The following is a 21,472-nucleotide window of genomic DNA, read 5'->3' as shown; positions in this document are numbered from 1 at the left end:
CTGAAAATTCTTTCTCCGTGCTGCGGTCGAATGTTAACATTTTTTTCAACAATAATTTTAGCACTTCGTTGCGTTTATTGGGAAACACTCCGGTTATAAATGGAAACTGTTGCGATAATAATTCTTCTTCGAAATTAAAATATCTTAATTATTATTATATTATTATTATTATATTATATTATATTATATTATATTATATTATATTATATTATATTATATTATATTATATTATATTATTATTATATTTTAATAGTTCAATAGATATTTTAATAATAAGACAACTTCACTTCTTTTGATAATAACACAGACTTTAATTTAACCAATTTGCAATCTTTGATTCGTCATTGTGACGATTATTTGTGCGGACATTTATGTTCATTTATTTTATAGCAATTTTCTAAAAATTCGATTCGTACTTGTCCGCGTCGCAAGCAATTTGCTGAAAATCAAGATCAGCACTTTTAGCATCATCGTGCTCATAATAATCTCGTGTTAATCCCTACGGCCAAGATAAATCACAGTTTCGCTAATATGTATAATGATTTAGAGGCAATCTTGCAGAATTTTCGGTTCCATTAATTCAGCCCTTTCTTTCAGAGCAACGGTGTCGTTATAAAAGTTGATCATGGTGGACGATACTTATTACGAGTCATCAACGCCAATGCTTACAATTGTCCCGTTCGGTTATCCATTTCCGGGCACAATTTCCGCGTGGTGGCAGCTGATGGCAACAGGGTCCAACCGGTGACAGGAAAACACATCGTTCTCTTTCCAGGTATGACAATTTTTCATTATTCCTTTATATGCTTAATACAAGATAATTACGAAAAATTAAGCATGAAGAATGACACATCGACAATCGAATTAAACAATCTAATTCCAAACGAGATTTCGCACGATCCATCGACAATTCAAATACAGAAGTATTGATCTAACGATGAACAAATGATTAAAAAATGAAAACAGAGAAAAAAAATAGACAAAAAAGACAAGCATTCATGTTTTCCATTTTATTTTGTTCCCAAAGTACAGTAAATTCTCTCCAATTGTCCCTCAGTTTGGAAACGAAAATGGACAATTTGGGAAGAGGAGATACGATTATTCGAGTCTCGCGGCTCGTTTTCATAGTTGTCGACAACCGGCGACTATAAAAACGAGCCGCGAGGCTCGATTAATCGTGTCTCCTCTTCCCAAACTGTCCATTTCTGTTTACATGCCGAGGGACAATTAGAAAGAATTTACAGTAATTGTTTTCCTTTACGAATATCGATTAATAAATCGCTGTTATCGTTGCCAAGTGATGGAAATTCGGTTTCCTTAAATTCTTGAACATCATGTTCGACTGAACAAAAATGATACAGCCTAAAAGAAGCACGGTGAAATGAGCCGAGAATGGTAGAATAAAATTCGTCAGTAACAATTTCGATCATTTTAACACTAGATTTACGGAACCCGTCGAAATGACGGGTCACTAATTTTTTAATTTACGATTATTCGTATCGTAAAGATACATTTATGAGTTACTTATTCAAATTAAACGTAATAATATATTTATTCGATGTACGGCAAATGTTACAATAACGCTTGTTAAAACTCGGAATAAATGTCTTACTGTTACTTTTATAAATTAATATAAAACAGCTGTTTTTTTGTGCTCCGTGAATCTAGCGTTAAAGAAGAATAGCATCGGTGAACGAAGAAGTAGAAACGGCTAGGTATGATCAGACCCAGTTTTCTCGGAGAAAAACGGTTGCAACAACCACGATTCGCGCCTAATTCCGTATAGTCGCGGTAACCAATCCGAATCGGCGATATTGCGAGAAAATCTCGGCATTTGGCGCATGTAAGATTCATCGATTGCACGTGCAAGTCGGATCCGAGATTTCATACATTCGTCTCGCCGCGGCTCGGTATAATACGCGCAATCGCGCTCTGACAATGCAGGTTCGGTGAAAGCTGGTCCAATGGCCGAAGATACATCGCCATCGAATGAGATTGATCGTGCTGTAGCGAAATTAGATCGATCCGGCGCGACGCGTAGAATATATTGGCCTCGCCGCGGAAATATGTCAGATCGAAAATCGTTTTCCATTGTTCGTTTCGGACCGAGAATTTTCAGTTTGTTACGCGTTCGTTTGCCGTATCATGCAGAACATCAACTGCTACCAGGAATCTCTGCTGTTATTCCTGTTTCACGTATGCTATGAGACCTTTTTGTAGGGCTCGTTCGCAAAGATTCGAAGAGGATGTTCCACTTTCGAGCGGAACCGGAACGGTAATTCGATCACAGCAGTTGCGCTTCACCTGTTCGACAAACATTTTCATCGTAAGCTTGAGAAAGCGTGTTTTATTTGCAGAAATACGCGCATAGTGGTTCAGCAAGGATTGCAAACGCACTCGTTGCATCCCGATTTAATTTTCTACGATCCCGTGCACGTTGTTCGTGCACAGGAATCGCGCGATTGTGTTTAATGAGACGAAGAGAAGAAACTGTGACCAGTGGTACATCGTGATTGGCACAGATTGGACCGCCAGTGCTTTTAATAATCGGCGAACTAGGTTACTCTTGTGAGGAAAAGGTGTGTGCAAGCGAGAAAAACGAAGGATTCTGCTTGGAAAAGCAATCCTCTGGAAAAATCGTCGCCGGAAAATGAGAACGAAAATGGAGCTCGAAAGGAAAGTCAACTGGAAATTCCATCGGTATTTGCGTTATCACACGAACAACTTATTTTTTTTAATAAGCTTGCGTACGAAGATCTAACGTAATTGGGTCGTAATAGAGTTAACGACGTGCAAAACGGTCGATCGGACTTTTTGCACGGCGAATTTTTAATCCGACACACGAGACGGAAGAAAAATCGCTTCGCCGGGGCTGTGAAATTAATCTTTCCCCGTTTCACGCGTCGATGCTGGAAAACTGCTGGAAAATTTTAATTCGTCGAGCTCCTGGCGGTAAGCTGGGACGCGAGCAGATTAAAACGGCGTTCGCAAACGTGCGAACTTGCAGCAAAAAATGCAAAGAGAAAAATCTGCAACTGTAAAAGTCCGGATCTTGCGTGAAATCGGTCCACGTGAAAAGGAAATCGATGGTTCGTCGAATTTATCGCAAACGCGTGCGACGCGTTCTTCGCTTCTGCTCTAAGGAATCTTCCAGAATAACTGAGAAAATTCTGCAGCTTTATAGCTGGATTCGAAACGAAATCAATAGTCAGCAGATCTCCACGCACCTGCAGCAGAAATGCAAGTGACGCGAAACAAGGCGCTGCAAAGAGCGTGCAAAGTTGCAGCATCGCGACCCTCGCTTTCGTCAAATCCGCAAACAACGATACAACAACACAAATGAAAAAAGAAACCCGATCGACAAAATAGAAACCAGTCGTCGAACCGCATGAAGATCCCCGCGGTCCAATTAAAATCTCGATGAAAAGCACACGAGCGAGGCGTCTTCAGCTCGGCCGCGGTTCTTCCGTGGACGAGCCTCGCCCAGCGACCAGGCAAAAAGCGAACGACGCGTTCCGATTCTCCGCAGATCCTTGACCGGGGTCACGATAATCGTCTCCCTCCCGCGGGATCATCGACAAAGCTACACCGACGACAATGCGAAATCTCGTTGAACGCGCGGCAGGCAGGCAGGCAGGCATCGGCTTCTGCGGCGTGGTCCGCGCGGCGCGAATGCCGCACGAAAAAAGAAAGCGGAGGGAAAAAGTAAAACCGTCGATGGAAAGGATTCCGCCGATAAAGGAGAGCCGCGATAGAACGACGGAACGAGTCGCAAGGTCGTTCGGTGAACAAAGAGAGCAAGGGAATGCAAAGAAGGTACCGGGCAGTCGGCGCTCTGGGTAGCAAAAGAAATGCGAAACGTGGAGGCTGCCGGAGAGGGGAACAAAGGCGACGAAGAGAGACAGAAAGAGAAAGAGGGAGAGAGAGAGAGAGAGGAGAGAGGGTGGGAAAAGCGACGGCGAACAGGATCGGCGTGTGAAAAACAGAGACGGAACCAGCTTCGGATCGACGAGGGGCGCGCGGAGCCGTGTTGCGGCGAGAGGAGCGGAGCGGCGAGAGGAGAGGAGAGGAGAGAGGAGGACGAGGCGGCGGCGGCGGCGGTGGCGGAGGCGGAGGAGAGCAGGGAGACGAAAGGATGAAACTGCTTGGCGCTCATACGTTTAGCGATGCGGCGTGCAACGGTGGTCAGGCTCGTTCGCGCAGACTCGGCCGTCTTCGTGTTCTCGCCGGGTTTCCGCCAAGGGAAATAAAGAAAGGAAGGCGACCAAGCGCGCGCGGGTCTCGCGCAAAAATCATTAAAACGCGTGCTCGATTCGCGGCTGCGGCGTCGTTGTCGGCTGCTAGTCGCCAGCCGATTTATTAGCGGGTACACGGGACCGCGGCTCTGTCCTCCCGCAAGGCCCGTCCGCCGGATCGAAAGCCGACCCGAGCTCCACGTTTTTCGGCTCGGCGTCCGTCCGCGCGGCGCCGCGGAGCGTGATCGGGCTGGTCCTCGGGGGAGAGGAGACGCGTGGAAAGCCTGTGGAAACCGGTGGAAAACCCGTGGACACCCGTGGAGAAGCGGCCCCGAGGTGCACGCGGCCCGTCACCGGCCGCAGCCGCCGCCTCTCTGCCCGCTCCGGCCCGCGACGGCCCGCTCCGGCCCGCTCCGGACCGCTCCGGCCCGTTTCTTTCCGCTCGCCGCGTCTCGCCTCGCCACGCCGCTCTTTCCATGTGCAGCCACGACGCCTGGAACGAGCCAGAGATGAACGACACCCGCCTCGCCATGGAATGGACCCGCGACAAGACCCTCGAGCTGCTGCGGGAGTACCAGCAACGGCGTGTTCTGTGGGACTGGAACGCCCGCGGGTACCGGGACCGCGCGAAACGCAAGCACGCCATACAGGAGCTCGCCGAGATCCTCTGCTGCAACACCCTCGAGATCGAGAAGAAGATCACGAACCTGAAGTGCCAGTACTCGAGGGAGGTGCACAAGATACAGAACAGCCGGGAGGCCGCCGCCGGGCCCGACGATGTTTACGTGTCCAAGTGGTTCGCCTTTAAGGCGATGCAGTTCCTGCAATTCGGCACACGCAGATACAGCAAACGGAAGAAGGTATGTACGGGCTGTCGGCGGTGCGTGCACGGTGTCGGTGAGCGTGTCGGCTCTGTATGTGGCGGCTGCGTATGTACGTGGGCGCGGGATGCGTGCTTGCGCGCGCGCGCGCGTGATTGCGGGCGTGCTTGCGTGCGGACGCTGCGCGGAGCGAGCACGCGTGCTACGCGAATGGGCAAGGGCCGACTTCGATTTTGCTTACGCGATTTGTCCGGATTGAATTAGGCTCGGCTGGTTTCGATGCTCGCGGTGTTCTCGCGGCACGGACGGAGCAGCTCCCGGCGACGCGAGATCCGCCTTTTCGCAATGCCAATCCTCGATCGCTTCGGCTCCACGACCGTCGTTTTTACTCTTCGAACCAGCCACGGGCGTGAATGGCTATCTTTCAGCGGCATCGACGCGGCAAATAAGTGCTTTGTTGCCACGATGCAATGGTCCTTTCTCCTCGTCGAGCTTCTTCATCTTCTTCGGAGCACCGGCTGTCTTTCGTTTTTATGCGGTCCGCGGCGCGACGAAAGTCGAATCTCGGGGCCAGAGTCGCGCGAGCGTCGAAAAAAAGAACGGACGTGGGATCGTCTCTCCTTGATTTTATAGTTAACAACGGGAACGAATTTTCCTTGTTTTTCTAGTTGTGAACAAGGACGAATGTTCCTCGAGTTCCTCGTTGGAACATTGGTGAACGAAGGACGGACGGCCGACGCTCGTCGATTTGACGCTCGTGCGATTCTGGCCTTAGCTGGCCATTTTTACGCAGCTTCGATCGTCCGTTAATATCGTCTCCGATCGTCTTGCATCGAGCATCGTCGAGAAATCGAAAGGTTGCGCGTTATTTCACTTTGCCGTAGAATCGTTCTACTCGGAATTCAATCGTTCCCTTGGAAATTATCGAGCATCTCGTAAAATCGTACGTTCTCCCCTCTTTTATTGTTCTCGACGATTTTCCTCGTTTCTAAACGATTCAATTAATTGTTAATCCCGTCTTTGTCTTTATCCCGCGGACGATGGGCGTCGGGTCCATTTGGACCCGGAGTTGCGTTCCATCGAAATTCGAATTTCGTGGCAGTCACGTGTAATTATTGACCATCAATATTGAAACCGATGAAAGGATTAACTTTGGTCGCAGCAAAGAGGTTTTAATAATATACGAATGAATGCTAATCGTAAATATTTGAATGGATATCTAGCCGTGGCTGCCGTAAATGCTGAAAAATGTCCGCCGTCCAAAGGTTAATATCATCGAGTGGTCTCGCCTAGTTAAAGAACCTTCGCAATTTCGACTCGAATATTCGACGATCCGCTTGAAACTCGCCGAGCACTGGCGCACTACGTTTCGCACGCATTATCAAGAATGATTTGGTCGCGGTAAAAAAAAGAGAAAAGAGCAACGCCTGGTCAACGGCGAATCTCTGTGGGTGGATCCGAAGTAGCCGGAGACAAAATGATCCCTCGGACAACAACGGGAACAATAGAAGCGAAATTGGTTTTGATAAATTGTTTTCAGTCGGCGGAAACCGCGAGCGGTGCACAGTTTAGCATTCTACGAAGTTTCTGCTCCGTAGTTTCGAGTTGTGTGTTAGTCACCGTGGTTCCCATGGGACGGAAGCGTGATTTAAATTCGCATGTACTTTCAGCGTTCGGTCAAAATGGCGCTGGATGTTGACAATTTGCCTGCCGGTCGGTCCCTAGCGTTTCTCAGAAGTAGAAATGGGAGTTCCATTTGGTCGATGATGTTCCACGATATAGCAAACGTATCTAGTATTCGTGATCTTCGATTCGAATGTCTGCAGGCAAAGAACGGGTTATTATAGAGAAATTCACTGAACGGTGAACCGACTCTTCGAGCATGAAGTGTTAAGACAGTTCAGGGTTTTGCAGAAACGATTATATATTGATACAGATATTTGTTTAAATCATTCTTTGCCGAAATTAGTTACAAGATCGAGTGACACACTTAGAGCGCACAAACAGAGATCTGTTCGGCGGCGTGTCACAACAACGTCTCGAAAACAGCATAGATTTTAGGTGTCAAAGATGAGCAGGACAGCAAACTAGATTCGAAGCATAAAGCACAATTATCGTGGAACACGATTATCATAAAACGCAATGATCGCAAAGCATAATCATCATAAAACACAATTATCATAACCGGTCTGCGGATTTTATGCATTTATGGCAAAAATGAGTAGCTGTAACATAAGATTACGAAGATATTGTAAGAAAAATCTGATAATGTTGCTACGCTATTTTTAACTTATCTAACTTATTCGAAGAAAATTTATTTCATTTCATTTCATTTCATTTTATTTTATTTTATTTTATTTTATTTCATTTTATTTTATTTTATTTTATTGTATTTTATTTTATTTCATTTTATTTTATTGTATTTTATTTCATTTTATTTCATTTCATTTCATTTCATTTCATTTCATTTCATTTCATTTCATTTCATTTCATTTCATTTCATTTCATTTCATTTTATTTTATTTTATTCCATTTTATTTTATTTTATATTATTATTTTATTTTATTTTATTTCCGTTTCTTGCAATCATCTTGGCAAATTCTTATTTTACATAAAAATCCGCAGTATAATCGTAACACATAATTACAGTGCAGCATAAGTGAAAATAATCTTGCTGCTCCAGTGACAGAAATTTAACAAGAAAAACTCGAAATTCAAAGATCATACGGTTCCAACAAAAAAATATCTGCGCACAGACACCTCTTTCGACCGCACCCCGGCTTCCAGAAGGAAGTGTCCTAACGTTACACTATCGTCCAATTCTTCTCGCTCCTAGAGAATATCAACGACCGGGTCGATCGATCGGTTCCGATCGGTCCCGATCGTCCCTTCGAACGTTCGTGGAATTCCAGTCCGGGTCCCGGTTCCAGGAACTTGTTTGTACACGTCCGAGCAGGGAGAGCAAAGCGTCGTCCCTTTCTCCAATCGGCAGAACGAACCGGCCGGTTTACGCCATCCGCGTAATTGGCCTGCCGATTTCGGGGAAGGAGCATTGTCTCCCGATCCGTTTCGCAGAAACCGGGCGCGAACGCGTCGCGACGCGTTCCAGTTGACCCGAGAGAGGAAGACTCGTTCGGCTGCGGATGTTTATGCTATTATAGCAACCCCTATAAAAAACTCGGCGTGATCGATAACACCAACCCTGGCGGAAAATAACCGATCGAAATTATCTGAGCCGTGGCACTCGCCGACGACGATCTGTGGATTTTTAGAAATCTTTGGAATCTGAAAGATCTATCTCCCTTTTTTCTTCATAATTTTCACGTCTCAAAAATTTCATAAAATTCGAGCATTTAACAATTTATAATTACAGTGAAGGAGGTTAGGAGAATATAATGGATTGACGTGAGAATTAATTTTCAAATCTGAACTGATAATTCCGTCACCCACACATGGGTGAAATGGCGATCAAAGTGTTGATCATTTTATCGAGCATTCTTCGGAAAGTATCGTCGGAGAATTTTGGAGTGTTATTGATGCACATCTTTTCGATACATTGTTGAATCATTTTGCTGTCTTTGTTCGTAATAGTTTGTTAGTGATCAAGAAGATCGATGTTTATTAAAAGAGGAACAAAATTTTCTTTTGACTTAGAAGAGTCGTGTTTCATAGTGTTCTACGAATCTGCACGTGATTTGACAGCATGAAGACTCACAGTTTTACAATAATGGACGTCGAGATCCAAAATTTCGATGACAAATCAAAGAGTCTGCGATTAATCCTTCGCATTCAAAGACATTTGAATCACAGAATTCTGGACACTTCTTTCAACCTTGCAGATTTCTCGATATTTATTCTTTTTTCGCACATAAAATTGAACACTCATGACTAGACCGCGGATTTTCACGCGAAATAAAAATTGTCCGAGTCAATTGCAGTGAATGTAAACTAAAGTTCTTTCATTCTTCATTAACTTGAGCAGATTGAAGTTAATACATTGACATTTTTTAATTCTTTTAATCTTTCTACTGTTTTAAATTGCAACTACCCAATTTTGCCATAAATGCATAAAAGAGATCAGCAATTTATTATTACTTCATTGTCGCACCGAATCAAAAAGTCTTACATTCTATTTTTCGCAAAAATGATATTGAAGAGAATGAAATTAACAATTAATTCAATACACATACTTAGAAGTGAGAAATCAAGTTCTAATAGAAAAAACGATGTTCTAGAATCTCCAAACTATATTTTCAAATTTTTCTTTGAAAATTGAACTGGAGCCGAGCGATCCAGTATGACAGACTGTCGCATAAAAAATATGAGTTAAGTAGAAACCTATTTAGCAATATAAAAATTGTTCGAAGCAACAGCTAAATTTAGCGTAGAGAATCCGCTATTTCGCGAGAAGAATTTTGAATAAACGATCTCGTCTTAGCGTTTACGATCCGTTTTCGTCGAGAAACAGGATACCGTGCAGAAAATCCGCGATTTCGAGCAAGCCATCGTGCAATAAGGACTCCGGACGGGAAACACGTGATCTCGCATAAGCGTTCGCAGTTTAATCGGCGTTAATCGCAGGGACGCGACCGTCGCCGTGTGCAATTTCAGCTTGATTGCTTTACGTGATTATTTCACCGGGTTTCGAATCGATCTCGGGCCACGCTGGTGCATCCTGACTGACGCTCGCTCCCGCTTCTCTCTCCGTGTCGCGGCCATAGATCTCTCTCTCACTCTCTCTCTCGTCGCTTTTTCTCTGATCCTCTCTCCCTGTCTCTCCGTCTCTCCCTTTCTCTCCTCGTTCTCTCCTCTCTCTCCCGGCTGTCCGACCGCCTTCTTTGTCCGCTGGACGCAAGCTGGATCGCCTTTGTCCTCCGCGTCGTCGCCTCGCCTCTCGTTCGCGCCTCGTTTCCTCTCGCCGCGTCTTTTTAAGCTGATTGATCGATCGAATTATTGCGGAGCGTTATGCCGGCGTTGCTCTGCGACCGTGGCAACGCACCATTGTCGAGGATTTCTAACGCGCGCCGGGAAAATGGAGGCGTGCGAACACGATCTGCGGGCCGACGGGCGCAGATTAGCGTATCGCCGCCTAATGGGAACATCTTCGAGTCCGCTTTCCCTTCTTGGGATCTCCTCCTGGGCTTCTACGCGAGCCACGAGAGCGACTCGATCCAAGAAGTTAACGGGGCCCGACGCGGATTATGCCAGAATTCGCCCCCCGGTGCTCGATATTCCCTCGGACCGCTCGCGACGCATTGGATCGTGCCTACATCATTTTTGCGGCCGTCGCGGGCTCGGAAAATCGTGCGAAAATTCATTGAGACACCTCGGAGTGCGTAGTTCGAGACTGCAACAATGGAACGGCCGAAAAGAGTTAGGACGGTGACGGTTTTGCAATTCTTTCGCGACGCGGTTTGCAAGAGCCAGATTTAGATCGATGGTAATTTGGAACGATCGTTGCAAATTGCTACTGAAGTTTCGATTTGGCGACTTCTTCGATGTTTTTTCGAGATACATCATCAAGGGGATATCTAAGAATACTGGGCCAGACTGCGGATTTGATGCATTTATGATGAAAATGTCGAGGTGTAATTTGAAACAGCAGAAAGGTTGAAAGTATTTATGAATAGTTATATAATGTAGGAGATAATAATACTAGATGTCCCATAAATGTCTCGCAATCATGAAATGGGAGGTTCCTGAAGTCATTCGAAGCAACTTTCTCCTTAGCGAAAATGCAATCCGCGGCTTTGTTTAAGAGTTATTAACGAAAAACAGTGACCAATGAGAGGCGAGCTTGGCTGGCGCGAGGCGGCCGAGCCAATGAGCGGAACTGAGCTTCGTGCGCTCTCGTTGGCTGGGCCGCCTCGCGCTAACCGAGCTCGTCTCTCATTGGTCACCGTTTTTCGCTAATAACTCGTAAACAAAGCCGCGGATTACATTTTCGCTCAGGAAAAAGTTGCTCCAAATGACTTCAAGAACCTCCCATTTTCGGGACACAATGTATATAATATAATATACAATAACATATAATAAATAATAATATAATTATTCAAGAGAGAGAATAAATTTTCTGAGCGACTTCTGCGTCTTCGAATCGACGAAGAATATTTGTATTTTGCAGAAAGATATCCGCAGTCTAAAATAACGATCGAAAATTATCGAATAAATAGCGATGTACACGAAAGGGTCCTCGTTCGTTTTCTCTGCGGTGAAATGTCGGAGCATTTTGCGTCGTGTAGCAGCTGGAACAAGAAAAGTAGATTGTACACAACGGAACCCGATACGCGAGTCTTTCCTTAATTAACTGTGGCAAGATGAACATACCCGTAGCATTGTTATTTGGGGGAAAACGTGCACCCGTGAAAGTTCTCTAACACCGGGTTTCCCCGCAGATCGAAATGCGCGATTAATCCTCGGCCGTGTGAACCGTGCGCAGCAGATTGAATCGCGATTCGATCCGATTGTGCTCGTATCCATCCGCCGGGTAATTATAATTATCAGGCGCGCGAAGTTTTCTCTGGGCTGCCGCGTCGGCCGTTCTATGTATAGGCAAATTAAAGTTTGTGGACAGAGGGTCGGGGATATTGTGTACGGAATCATGTTCGCGGAACTAAGTTGAATGCTTTCGGGCGTCCCTCTGTTCCAAGCGGAACGATGCAATTCGATATGACAATGGTTGCACGGTCCCGTTATTCTTTTTTTTTTTATCAAATAGGAAAGCATAAAAATCAACGACCTCTCTTTGCTTTGCTCGAGTTTTACGATTTCACGAAGGTGATACGTTATTGTTGAAGAAATATTAGCGGACGATGGTGGACGATGTTGTTCCGAGCGATCACGAGTTATACGGTGTCGAAGCGTTGCGATGTCTGAGTTCGTTGTTAACTCTGGCAGAGAATATTCGATCAATATGGAAGTACGAAAATTTTAGGAACATTTTCTTATAGAGGTTGAGATTATTACTAAAAATCGAACACCATTTCTATCGTCCTCGAAAACTCAATAGATAATCTTCGATGCCATTCATGTTACACAATGGTCAATAATATTGAATCAATATAATCAAAACTAAACTTGTGGTTAATGCGGAAGATAAAAATGGTCCTTATCAATTTTAATATACATGAGTTAAGCAGATATCCATTTCTTTCATTCAACTTTGATTGATAAAATTCATTGAATGTTTTTACCAGTTTACCAGTTTTTACCTCTTCATTTTTTCAATGAATGCATAGAATCCATAATTCAACCATAACACTAAGAAGTATTTAAAGTATATAGATTTATTTGATCGAACATATCCTGCCAGAGCTGTACTCGGTTTGTGCGTCTTTGACTAACCTTGATACTGAAGGGCCTGAAGGTACTAAGGATACCTCATCAAGAATTTCAAAGGTCCCAAACGCACCGAATGTCCTGGAGTTTAGGACCTAAACTAGACTACGAAGGTTTCTAAAAGTCTTCTAAAGTCATCAAAATTTCCAAGACATCCAAAGACTTCAATTGTCTCGAAGACCCCAAATGTCGCAAAGATCTCAATAGTCCCAAAGGCCCCAAGGACCCCGAAGTTTCCAAAGGCTATTAAAGAGTTTCAAAGGTCCCAAACGCCTGCCCCAAACTGAATATCCTGAAGTTTAGGACCTAAACTACACTACGAAGGTTTCTAAAAGTCTTCTAAAGTCATCAAAGTTTCCAAGATATCCAAAGACTTCAATTGTCTCAAAGACCCCAAATGTCGCAAAGATCTCGAACGTCCCAAAGATCCCAAACGTCCCAAAGATCTCAATAGTCCCAAAGGCCCCAAGGACCCCGAAGTTTCCAAAGGCTATTAAAGAGTTTCAAAGGTCCCAAACGCCTGCCCCAAACTGGATATCCTGAAGTTTAGGACCTAAACTACACTACGAAGGTTTCTAAAAGTCTTCTAAAGTCATCAAAGTTTCCAAGACATCCAAAGACTTCAATTGTCTCGAAGACTCCAAATGTCGCAAAGATCTCAAACGTCCCAAAGATCCCAAACGTCCCAAAGATCTCAATAGTCCCAAAGGCCCCAAGGACCCTGAAGTTTCCAAAGACTGCTAAAGACACTAAATCTCCTTTTTCTCCCGCAGAAGGTGGAGGAGGGCTCGTCGAAGTTGCAGGAGGAGTACATCGTGAGCGACATCGACCCCGAGAGCATAACGTTCGTGGACTGCAACGAGGAGACGAACGGCTCCGGGACCGGGTCGTTCAACGCGTCGTTGAGCGAGGACGCGGAGGAATGGTCCTCGTCGAGCCTGAAGGCGATGAAGCTGTACAACGGCTCTCTGCCCGACCAGAGCAGCCCGATCGGCGACGGTGACGGCGACCTGGAGGAATCCGGCCAGACGAATCTCGGGGCAGAGCCGGCGACGGAACGGAAACGGACGAAAGAGGACTTCGCGAAGTTCGCCGAGAGCATCGCCGTGCAGCTCGCCGAAATCCCGGACTCGTACTCGAGGTCCGTCGCGAAGCTCAGGATCAATCAGATCCTGTTCGAGGCGGAGATCGGCGTCTACGCGCAAACGCATCGCTAACAAGCGCGATCCAGGAGCGCGATCGCGGATACGAGTTAGATCAAAATCGGACCGCTGGTGGAAGCTATTCGATCTCGATATGCCCGGTTGCCTGCCGGCAAAGTTATGTATTTTTCGCGTCTAGGGCCGAGCGGTTGGAATATCGACTTGGGCTGCGACAGACTTGGGAGAGTTTTGTTTCAAATTAATGAGTGCGAAATCTTTCGGCGAAATAGAATTTCTCCGCGTCGATTGCGCAAGATAGACTGTTCTGTCTTTGGTTAATTGTTCGTAGTATATTGAAGAAATATGATGTAGCGACATTCTTGGATTCCTTTTTATCTTCCCGAACACTGAACCCTACCATGCCGGTGGAAATGACCTGTACCGAATATTTTATCTCCAAATAATTTTAATCTACGGAGACTCTCTCATTGGGAACGATTGTATAAACTCTCCAATTCGAGTACGAACTATGATCAAAATTGCGAAATGTCTCGATAAATTCGATCTTATCGAGCAAGACAGGCCAGTCATTTTTAAAGCTCGGTAGATTTAGTATTAAATTAGTTGCCTTCAATCGGGAGTGTTTGAAATGGCAACGATGAAGTAACGAATATATTTTATATGTTTCTTGACCAAACTACTTCAGGTGTTGTTTGTGGAAACGTTTGTTCGATTAGAAAATTCAAGACGAGATAATGAGTGATTTTGATAGTTTCAAGATGATTAAAATTAACGTTTGCGGGAACGTTGATGTTTATTAAGTGAAAACTGTAGAAAAATGTTCTGACAATCAGATGTTCGCGAGATAGCTCGTTACCCGATTCAGTATTCTCGTTTTGCTGGTTACGCCGGGGCGATCAATCCGCTAGTTTAATTGAAACAAAGGAAAATGGTTTCAGAACGGTGCCAATCATGCTATCGCAGAAATTCTATTGAAATATGGATAGCAATTATAGTTCGATCGACGCGTAATATACCGTGCTTCTTTCACACAAACGCATCCTCGATCATCAAATGGCAGCAGAAGTATCCTTCATTTCGTGCGGATCGTGGTAATCGCTTCGACCGCAGTCTCGTTAAACTCTTGGCAATCGAATACTTTCCATCGGAGGTAGTAACACACACGCCACACCATCGCCCACACATGCACACATCCACACACACAAACAGAGAAAGACGTGCATCCACGTCCGTAGAGAGACGATATCCGATGTTGGCGATCAAATGAATAACGAAATAGTTTGCGAAACGGAGGAGCCGATCCGTTCCGACCAGCTCGGATAAAATTAATATTATTAGCGGCGCCAGCAGTTGGCGAAAGTACGTGTTGTAACATTACGATAATGCCGAAGTAAACTCTGTAATAGTGTTGGTTGCGCCATAAAGCACGGCCGTTTTAACAGCACTTCCGATTTTACGATAGACTGTAGCCGAGTTCTCGTTTACGAAGTTCGTCGAGACGCGACAGCACGATTTGTTTCCCCCCGCCCCATCCACCCCATCCACCCCCGATGCTCACTAGTTGTTATCGAAAACCGCGGTTGGAGGAGGACGAACAGGCCGATGATCATGGGGCAGCATGATCCTCGGCTCGCGATCACAAAGTACAATTACTTTCCATTTCTCTGCTCCGAATTTCCGAGGAACAATGTTCTCCACGATGTTAACTCGTCGACCGTCGACACTCTCTTCCTTGATGCGAAACATCAACGCTAGAACTACCGAGCTCTTAACGAGACTAATTTATTATAATATATTTATTATATTATATATATTATATATCTATAATATAATATAATATAATAATTAATATATTTATATATATAATATATATAATAATATATATTTAATATAATAATTATATATATAATATATATTATATTTATTATATTATAATATATATTATATTTATTATATTATAATATATATTATATTATATATATTATATTTATTATATTATAATATATCTATTATAATATATATATATATATATTTAATAAATAATATAATAACGAGACTACTAATTTACGTCGCTTTAGAACGATGCCAAGATTGGATTTATTGAAACTTCGCGCGACTAATATCGTAATATGTGCCAGGATAAAGAAGCTTATCGGAAAATTTCTCGTAGAAACATTTTTATGATATCAGAAAAATTGTGGAAGACAAAAATTCGGAACCAGTCGTTTCGGCTGGTTCGGTAGTTCTAGCGTTAAACGATTGAACGTCGAACGGCGGAAGCAAGCACGCCGAAGTTCATCGAACTGAAAAACGGTTAACATCCTCGCCTGTTTCTCATAATACATATTTTTTAGTGCAACTGCGTTTCATCCGTAGCATTAACGAGTTCACGGGATTGTGCGAGAGTTGAAATTAAAGTATCTAAGATAACGGCTAGAATCAAATCGAACAAATCGTGTTTAACGTAGAATTTCTCGAACATTGATTCAACAGTCGACGTGTTAACGAATCGGCCGCTGGATAGTCGCGAACGATCGTTAAAGATTTGAGAGATTTTAGGGGAGAAACAATTGCCGGGACTCGTTCTTTCGCGAGGGGCGTGACTTCAACGGCAACATTGTGCGACGATGTAATGAGCGCATATTATAACAGTGTAACGTGTCCACCGTGCAACGCTCATTACGGGATAAGAGAACTGTTTGTATGATATACTTAATAGTTATATTTTTTTGATAATTGTACACGATTAGATCCAACTTCCTGGGAGAGAGTCGTTCGAGGCCCCCGGGGGGAGCAAAATTCTGTAATTCCGTGGAACGAACGAGCGTGTCTCTACCTTTAAGGTCGCTCTTGCGTGGAATCAAAACGGTAACGGGGGACGTGAATGCGAAAGGTCATTCTCGAAGGAATGGCCGTCGCTCGTTTGCGTGCACGGTCCGCGAGGGTGTACGGGCCCCCTTCGACCATTAAGGAAGCATCGCAGCATCGTTGATTTAACATTTTGGAAACGCGGTGTAGCTTCTCCTCGACACGTTGAAGAAGTGGCCAGGCCACGTTTCACGAGATTCGACGGGACCGTTTGCTACGATATGCGCACAAATCGATTAATTTATGGTCCGTTCGGCCCTCGAGCGTTCCAGGAACGTCGAGGAATGGAAATGGCGGACGATTATTTCGAGGGCTGCCTCGAGTCACGGCGGACAAGAGCCGCCGACGAGTGTGTTTCAGTTATGGTTGAATTCACGAATGCCTTCTAAGTATCGGAGGAAGCACGTAACGGTTCTAAGCTTCGATTCACGCGAAAGACTGTATCGAGAATGCTGTTTTCCGTGGTCTTACTTGTCCCGCCATTACGACGCCGATATCGAATATTTTTTAAGCGATTTGTTGTCGGTCCTTCTGTACAATCGTTGAACGAAGAAGTGTTACTCATATTCGACGAAAGCGTAGACGGATATGTGATTTTAAATGTAAAATACGTGGTGTGTCGCGCACGAGTCACGATGCAGTGGTAAAACAGGTCTCGAAGCTATTGTTTGAACAGGATACACAGATGTGAAAGTCCAGTGCTTCGTCCGTGTGCTCTGCTTAAACCGCGGATCCGGGAACGAAATCGCGGCTTCTCGCGAGACCTCTCGTCTCGCGTTTCCGGCCGTACGAAGACATCGTTTCGTCGCGGAAACTGATCCATAAAGACGAGAGAACTCGCATAAACGTCCGCAGTTTGATCACGATGCCACACGGCCCCGGAAAGTATCGCGCGTATCCCAAACAGATATCCCTCGTTCGGTTTCGCGATCGGCAAGACGATTCTAATCGTCTGCGACGCGCACGTGCGCTTTATCGCCGATTTGATCGCGAACGAAACGCGATATAAAACCTCGTTGTTTCGCGTGCACGGATATCTCTCTGGTGTAATTACAGCACAGAATCTACGGTTTATATGGAAGTTTAACACCTAACGGCTAACCGTGAAAACCGTCGCGCGGCTCTCAAAAATATTGGATCGAGTCGTAAATAACATCCGTTTCGTTCAACCGACATTTTTATTTTGTATTTCTTTCTTTATTGATTTGTTTCTTGTTCTTTCTTTTTCTTCTTCCTCTTCTTCTTCTTCTTCTTCTTCTTCTTCTTCGTTTTATTTATTTCGAAGCATCGTCTATTCAGCGAAAGCAAAAACTCGTTTATCCCGGTGACTCATAGCGAGTAGACGCGAACAATAGATTCTACCCAGCTGCATCGAAAGTTATTTACGACTCGACCTATAATAGTTGCATCGAACACTATAGACTAAATGGTTCGATCATTATGTTCCATGCTTTATATCGACAAATTGCGTTTCATTCGTCATGTCGCGTTTTTTTACGAAGCGCCGTCCGACACCGTAGAACGATCGTGCACGCGTGAAAGAAGAAGAAGAAGCTTGGCGATCTCTGAAATGAACTTTAAGTATTCGGTTCGGTTGCTCCTGGTAATTCGTTAGTTTACGATTCGAGTGAACCCGGAACTCGGATTTGGACGTTCCGCGCGATACTTTCTGCGACACCGAATAGTCGATAAGTATTGTTCATTGGTATTGTTTCAGGGCTTTAAATAGTAAGCGTAGCGAGCCGTATAAATAGCGAACTATTTTTTATCGGATGAAGAAGAAAAACAAAAATGAATTCCCTCCGTGAGAGACGAAGAGAAAGGTCTTGGTCCAGATTATCCGTTGTCTGTTTCGGTTCGGCGAAAGACTGTGTGTCGTGGTTACAGGTCGCGACCGTTTCTAGGGTCTTCCCCGCCTTTTCGAATAGTTATGTAGCGCATGATTTAACAATCTCCGGTGCATGTCTTTATGATGTTATTCATCGTTGTTCCTGATTCTGCGATAGTTTTATATTTTTGTATTAACGGCGATCCGTTTCGGAGGTCCTCGCTTGCAGTTATTAATCGACCGCGGACGATCGCGCGAATTCACGATCCAAATCGAAACCGTGAAAGAGCACCGGGAATCGCTCGCAGATCGGCCGATCGTAATTATCTCGCGAGATTCCGCGATCACGGTTCGTTTAAGAATCTTCTTTTTTCTCTCTCTCTCTCTCTCTCTCTCTCTCTGCGCCGCCGAAAGTCCAATAGTAGCACGAATTACGGATTTTCACCGATCTTAGATTCGCATGAACGTCCGCCGTCCAATTATCGATCGTAAGATGTATACTTTAACCATTATTCTTTTTTTCCACATAAAATACTCAATCCCCTAAGTTTACTTTCATTTCCATTAAAGTTGAAATTGGTCCGTGGACCGGCATTTACAGGTGTATCATTTCCCCTGCCCGATTTTCTTTCGAATCCTCTCGCAACTGTTAGGCGCGCTGCCCCGGCAAAAGCTAAGAAACGAAGCATTCGAACCGAGAGATATTTTTCTTCGTTGTGCGCGCGATCGAGTACGCGGGAACCGCGTGCATTTTCACGCGCGTGCAGGAACACACGCGACGCTGACGTTCGCGAGGATTGCTTTGCTTCGTAACTTTTGTCAGCGGACGACGAAGCTTCTCGTTACAAACGTTACAAACGCAAAAAACAAAGAAATCAAAAATCACAGTATCGTATGCGTGTGCCACCCGATCGATCGAACGACGGATCTTTTTGTACGAACCATAACGATCTCGTTCGGAGCACCATCGGAAACGAAATTTCCGGGTCGAGTTTCGGGATCGAGATCGACAAAATTACGGTGTAACTGTTGTAAACGTTGACAATTAAGAAATACGATGAAACCAAAAATAAAGGTAATGGAAGAAAATGGAACTACGTTATAATAAAGTCGTAAATAACTTCTTCCAATCTAATTCTTTCCCGTTTCGTTGATAATGTGTAAATTACGCCCGGTTCCAACATCGTTATTATTCCACAACTCGCCGATAATTGGCGGTCTTGAAAATCTACGGAAACGTTGGGAAACATATAATTATACAATAACTGTAAAAGATAACATTAATTACAATTCCTAACATTAGCTTTGTGCGAAGTCGATGACCGAGTTCCCTCTTTCTGTTCCGCAAATTATTTTTAGCTGTTGTTTCGTTTATTTCAAACTTATACAAGCCGATGCATAATATGATAGACGTCATTCTTTCGCCTAAAATAATTTCAATCGCTTGGTAAGGTTAAATAAAATCGTAATAATCCATGGCTTCCAATAAGAATTTAATCGAACACGATAAAATCGCAGAGAACACTCTTCGCTGTACGATCTGTTTTATTGTTCGATCGAATTCAATTTCAGGCGAGCGATTTGACGCACTCGTCGCGGCGGATCAATCACCAGGAAAGTACCTCGTCGACATGAAGGGTCTTCAGGATTGTCAGAACCTTCGACAGGAGGCTTATGTTCTTTATAATAACGCGAGGCCGGATTCCGTGGCAACGAGCGACCAAGAACCATTTGGAACCGATGACGAGGACACGGCAAAAAACGGCTACAATTGTGCCGAAGGCGGTGGGACCATTTGCGCATTGGACTTGAAGGGGCCGACGAGGATGTTGACTGACAACGAGGTCTATCAGGTCGTTTACGTTCCCTTCGACGTCAACAGCTACCCCTCGATCACGGATGAGATGACTGACAACAGATACAACGTTTACGGATGCCCGTACTACCCCACCTACTTGAGTAAGCCTAAAAATACGGTAATTTCTCCCTAATTCGCGCTCAGATTTCGCACAAAAATAGGCTATTTGGGAAGAGGTGATACGATTATTTTTTATGGTTTTTATAGTTAGTTTTTATACCGATCGTCAACAAGGCTCGAATAATCGTATCTGCTCTCTCCAAATTGTCCATTTTTGCTAGCAATCTAAGCGCGAATTAGGGAGAAATTATTGTAATTCTTTCATTCGAACTTGATTCGCTGAAACTCATCGCTGAAATTCATCAATTAACACTATAACCTACCGTGCCAGTCGAAACGACTGGTTTCACATTTTCTATTTGAAGAGATTATTGATATTATAAAGACTCTTTCGTAGGAGATTATTGAATATATTTTTTTATTCGAGCGCAGCTATTAGTAAGCATGAGGATAGGTTTAAATAAATTCGGCGTTGTCGTTTTCATAAATCAACACATTTAAATAAATTCAGCGTTGTCGTTTTCGTAAATCAACACATTTAAATAAATTCAGCGTTGTCGTTTTCATAAATCAACACATTTAAATAAATTCAGCGTTGTCGTTTTCACATATCAACATATTTAAATAAATTCAACCGTGTCGTTGAAAAGAGAAGCATCACATGTTTGCCAGTTCGTGTTGGAAAGTTTTATTGTTAAAAAAAGATTCGAATGTATATTAACCACTTGACATACAATGACGTCTGGGAGACGTCATTTACTTCATGTGCCATTGTAGACTTTGACGTCTCCAAGACGTCAAGAACTGAATTCGGCGAACGCCGTGCATTTCATTATTAGATTCTTTAATTGTTTCGGTCGTGCATTAATGCTGTTTTGTTTAGACTGTTGGAGATGCTTTCCCCCTCCTAACAGTACCGATAAACAAAATTACATCGACAAATAAAACCGACCTGTGTTCTGGAGTATAATCGTGGAATGGGAGGTGTAGACAAGCAGGACCAATCTCTTGCATGTTTCCCCCTCATGAGAAAGTGTGCAAAAGGATATAAAAAAATATTTTTTTATATGTTTGATGTAGCTATTTATAATGCTTATGTTTTATATTCCAAATTGCCTACTTCACAAAAGCAATCGATTGTGAATTTTCGATTGAATATTGCTGAAGACATGCTTTGTAATTTGTCCCTGCTGGACTATCCGACACGCGGCAGACGGTCGCAAAGTAAATGCCCAACTCGGTTACAAGCAAAATATTGGGCACATTTTCCTGAACATATACCCGCGACAAATAAAAAGCAA

The 21,472-nt window shown here is 44.0% G+C and overlaps 2 protein-coding genes across 2 annotated transcripts in view; both read left to right on the top strand.

Moving 5' to 3' along the window:
* Positions 1-21,472, top strand: part of LOC117229336 (uncharacterized) — a 30,034-nt gene that overhangs the window by 6,425 nt on the left and 2,137 nt on the right. Inside the window, exons 6-7 of the mRNA XM_076523914.1 lie at positions 598-775; positions 19,826-20,212. Of these exons, the coding sequence (XP_076380029.1) occupies positions 598-775; positions 19,826-20,212 (565 nt within the window). The remainder of the gene's footprint in view (positions 1-597; positions 776-19,825; positions 20,213-21,472) is intronic.
* On the top strand, positions 4,086-15,001 carry LOC143259893 (uncharacterized). Its single transcript, XM_076523936.1, has 2 exons — positions 4,086-5,095; positions 13,168-15,001. The coding sequence occupies exons 1-2, from the start codon at positions 4,712-4,714 to the stop codon at positions 13,609-13,611; spliced, it is 828 nt and encodes a 275-aa protein (XP_076380051.1). The 5' UTR covers positions 4,086-4,711; the 3' UTR covers positions 13,612-15,001.

This window comes from Megalopta genalis, chromosome 1 (genome assembly GCF_051020955.1).
Source record: "Megalopta genalis isolate 19385.01 chromosome 1, iyMegGena1_principal, whole genome shotgun sequence".
In the NCBI taxonomy this organism is placed as follows: domain Eukaryota; kingdom Metazoa; phylum Arthropoda; class Insecta; order Hymenoptera; family Halictidae; genus Megalopta; species Megalopta genalis.
This window is presented reverse-complemented; position numbering and strand designations above follow the sequence as displayed.

Bases quoted from the DNA above. Each gene is read 5' to 3' on its own strand.
- LOC143259893 (XM_076523936.1), top strand. From the start codon at position 4,712: ATGTGCAGCCACGACGCCTGGAACGAGCCAGAGATGAACGACACCCGC. The intron at 5,096-13,167 runs GTATGTACGGGC...TTTCTCCCGCAG, and splicing joins GATACAGCAAACGGAAGAAG to AAGGTGGAGGAGGGCTCGTC.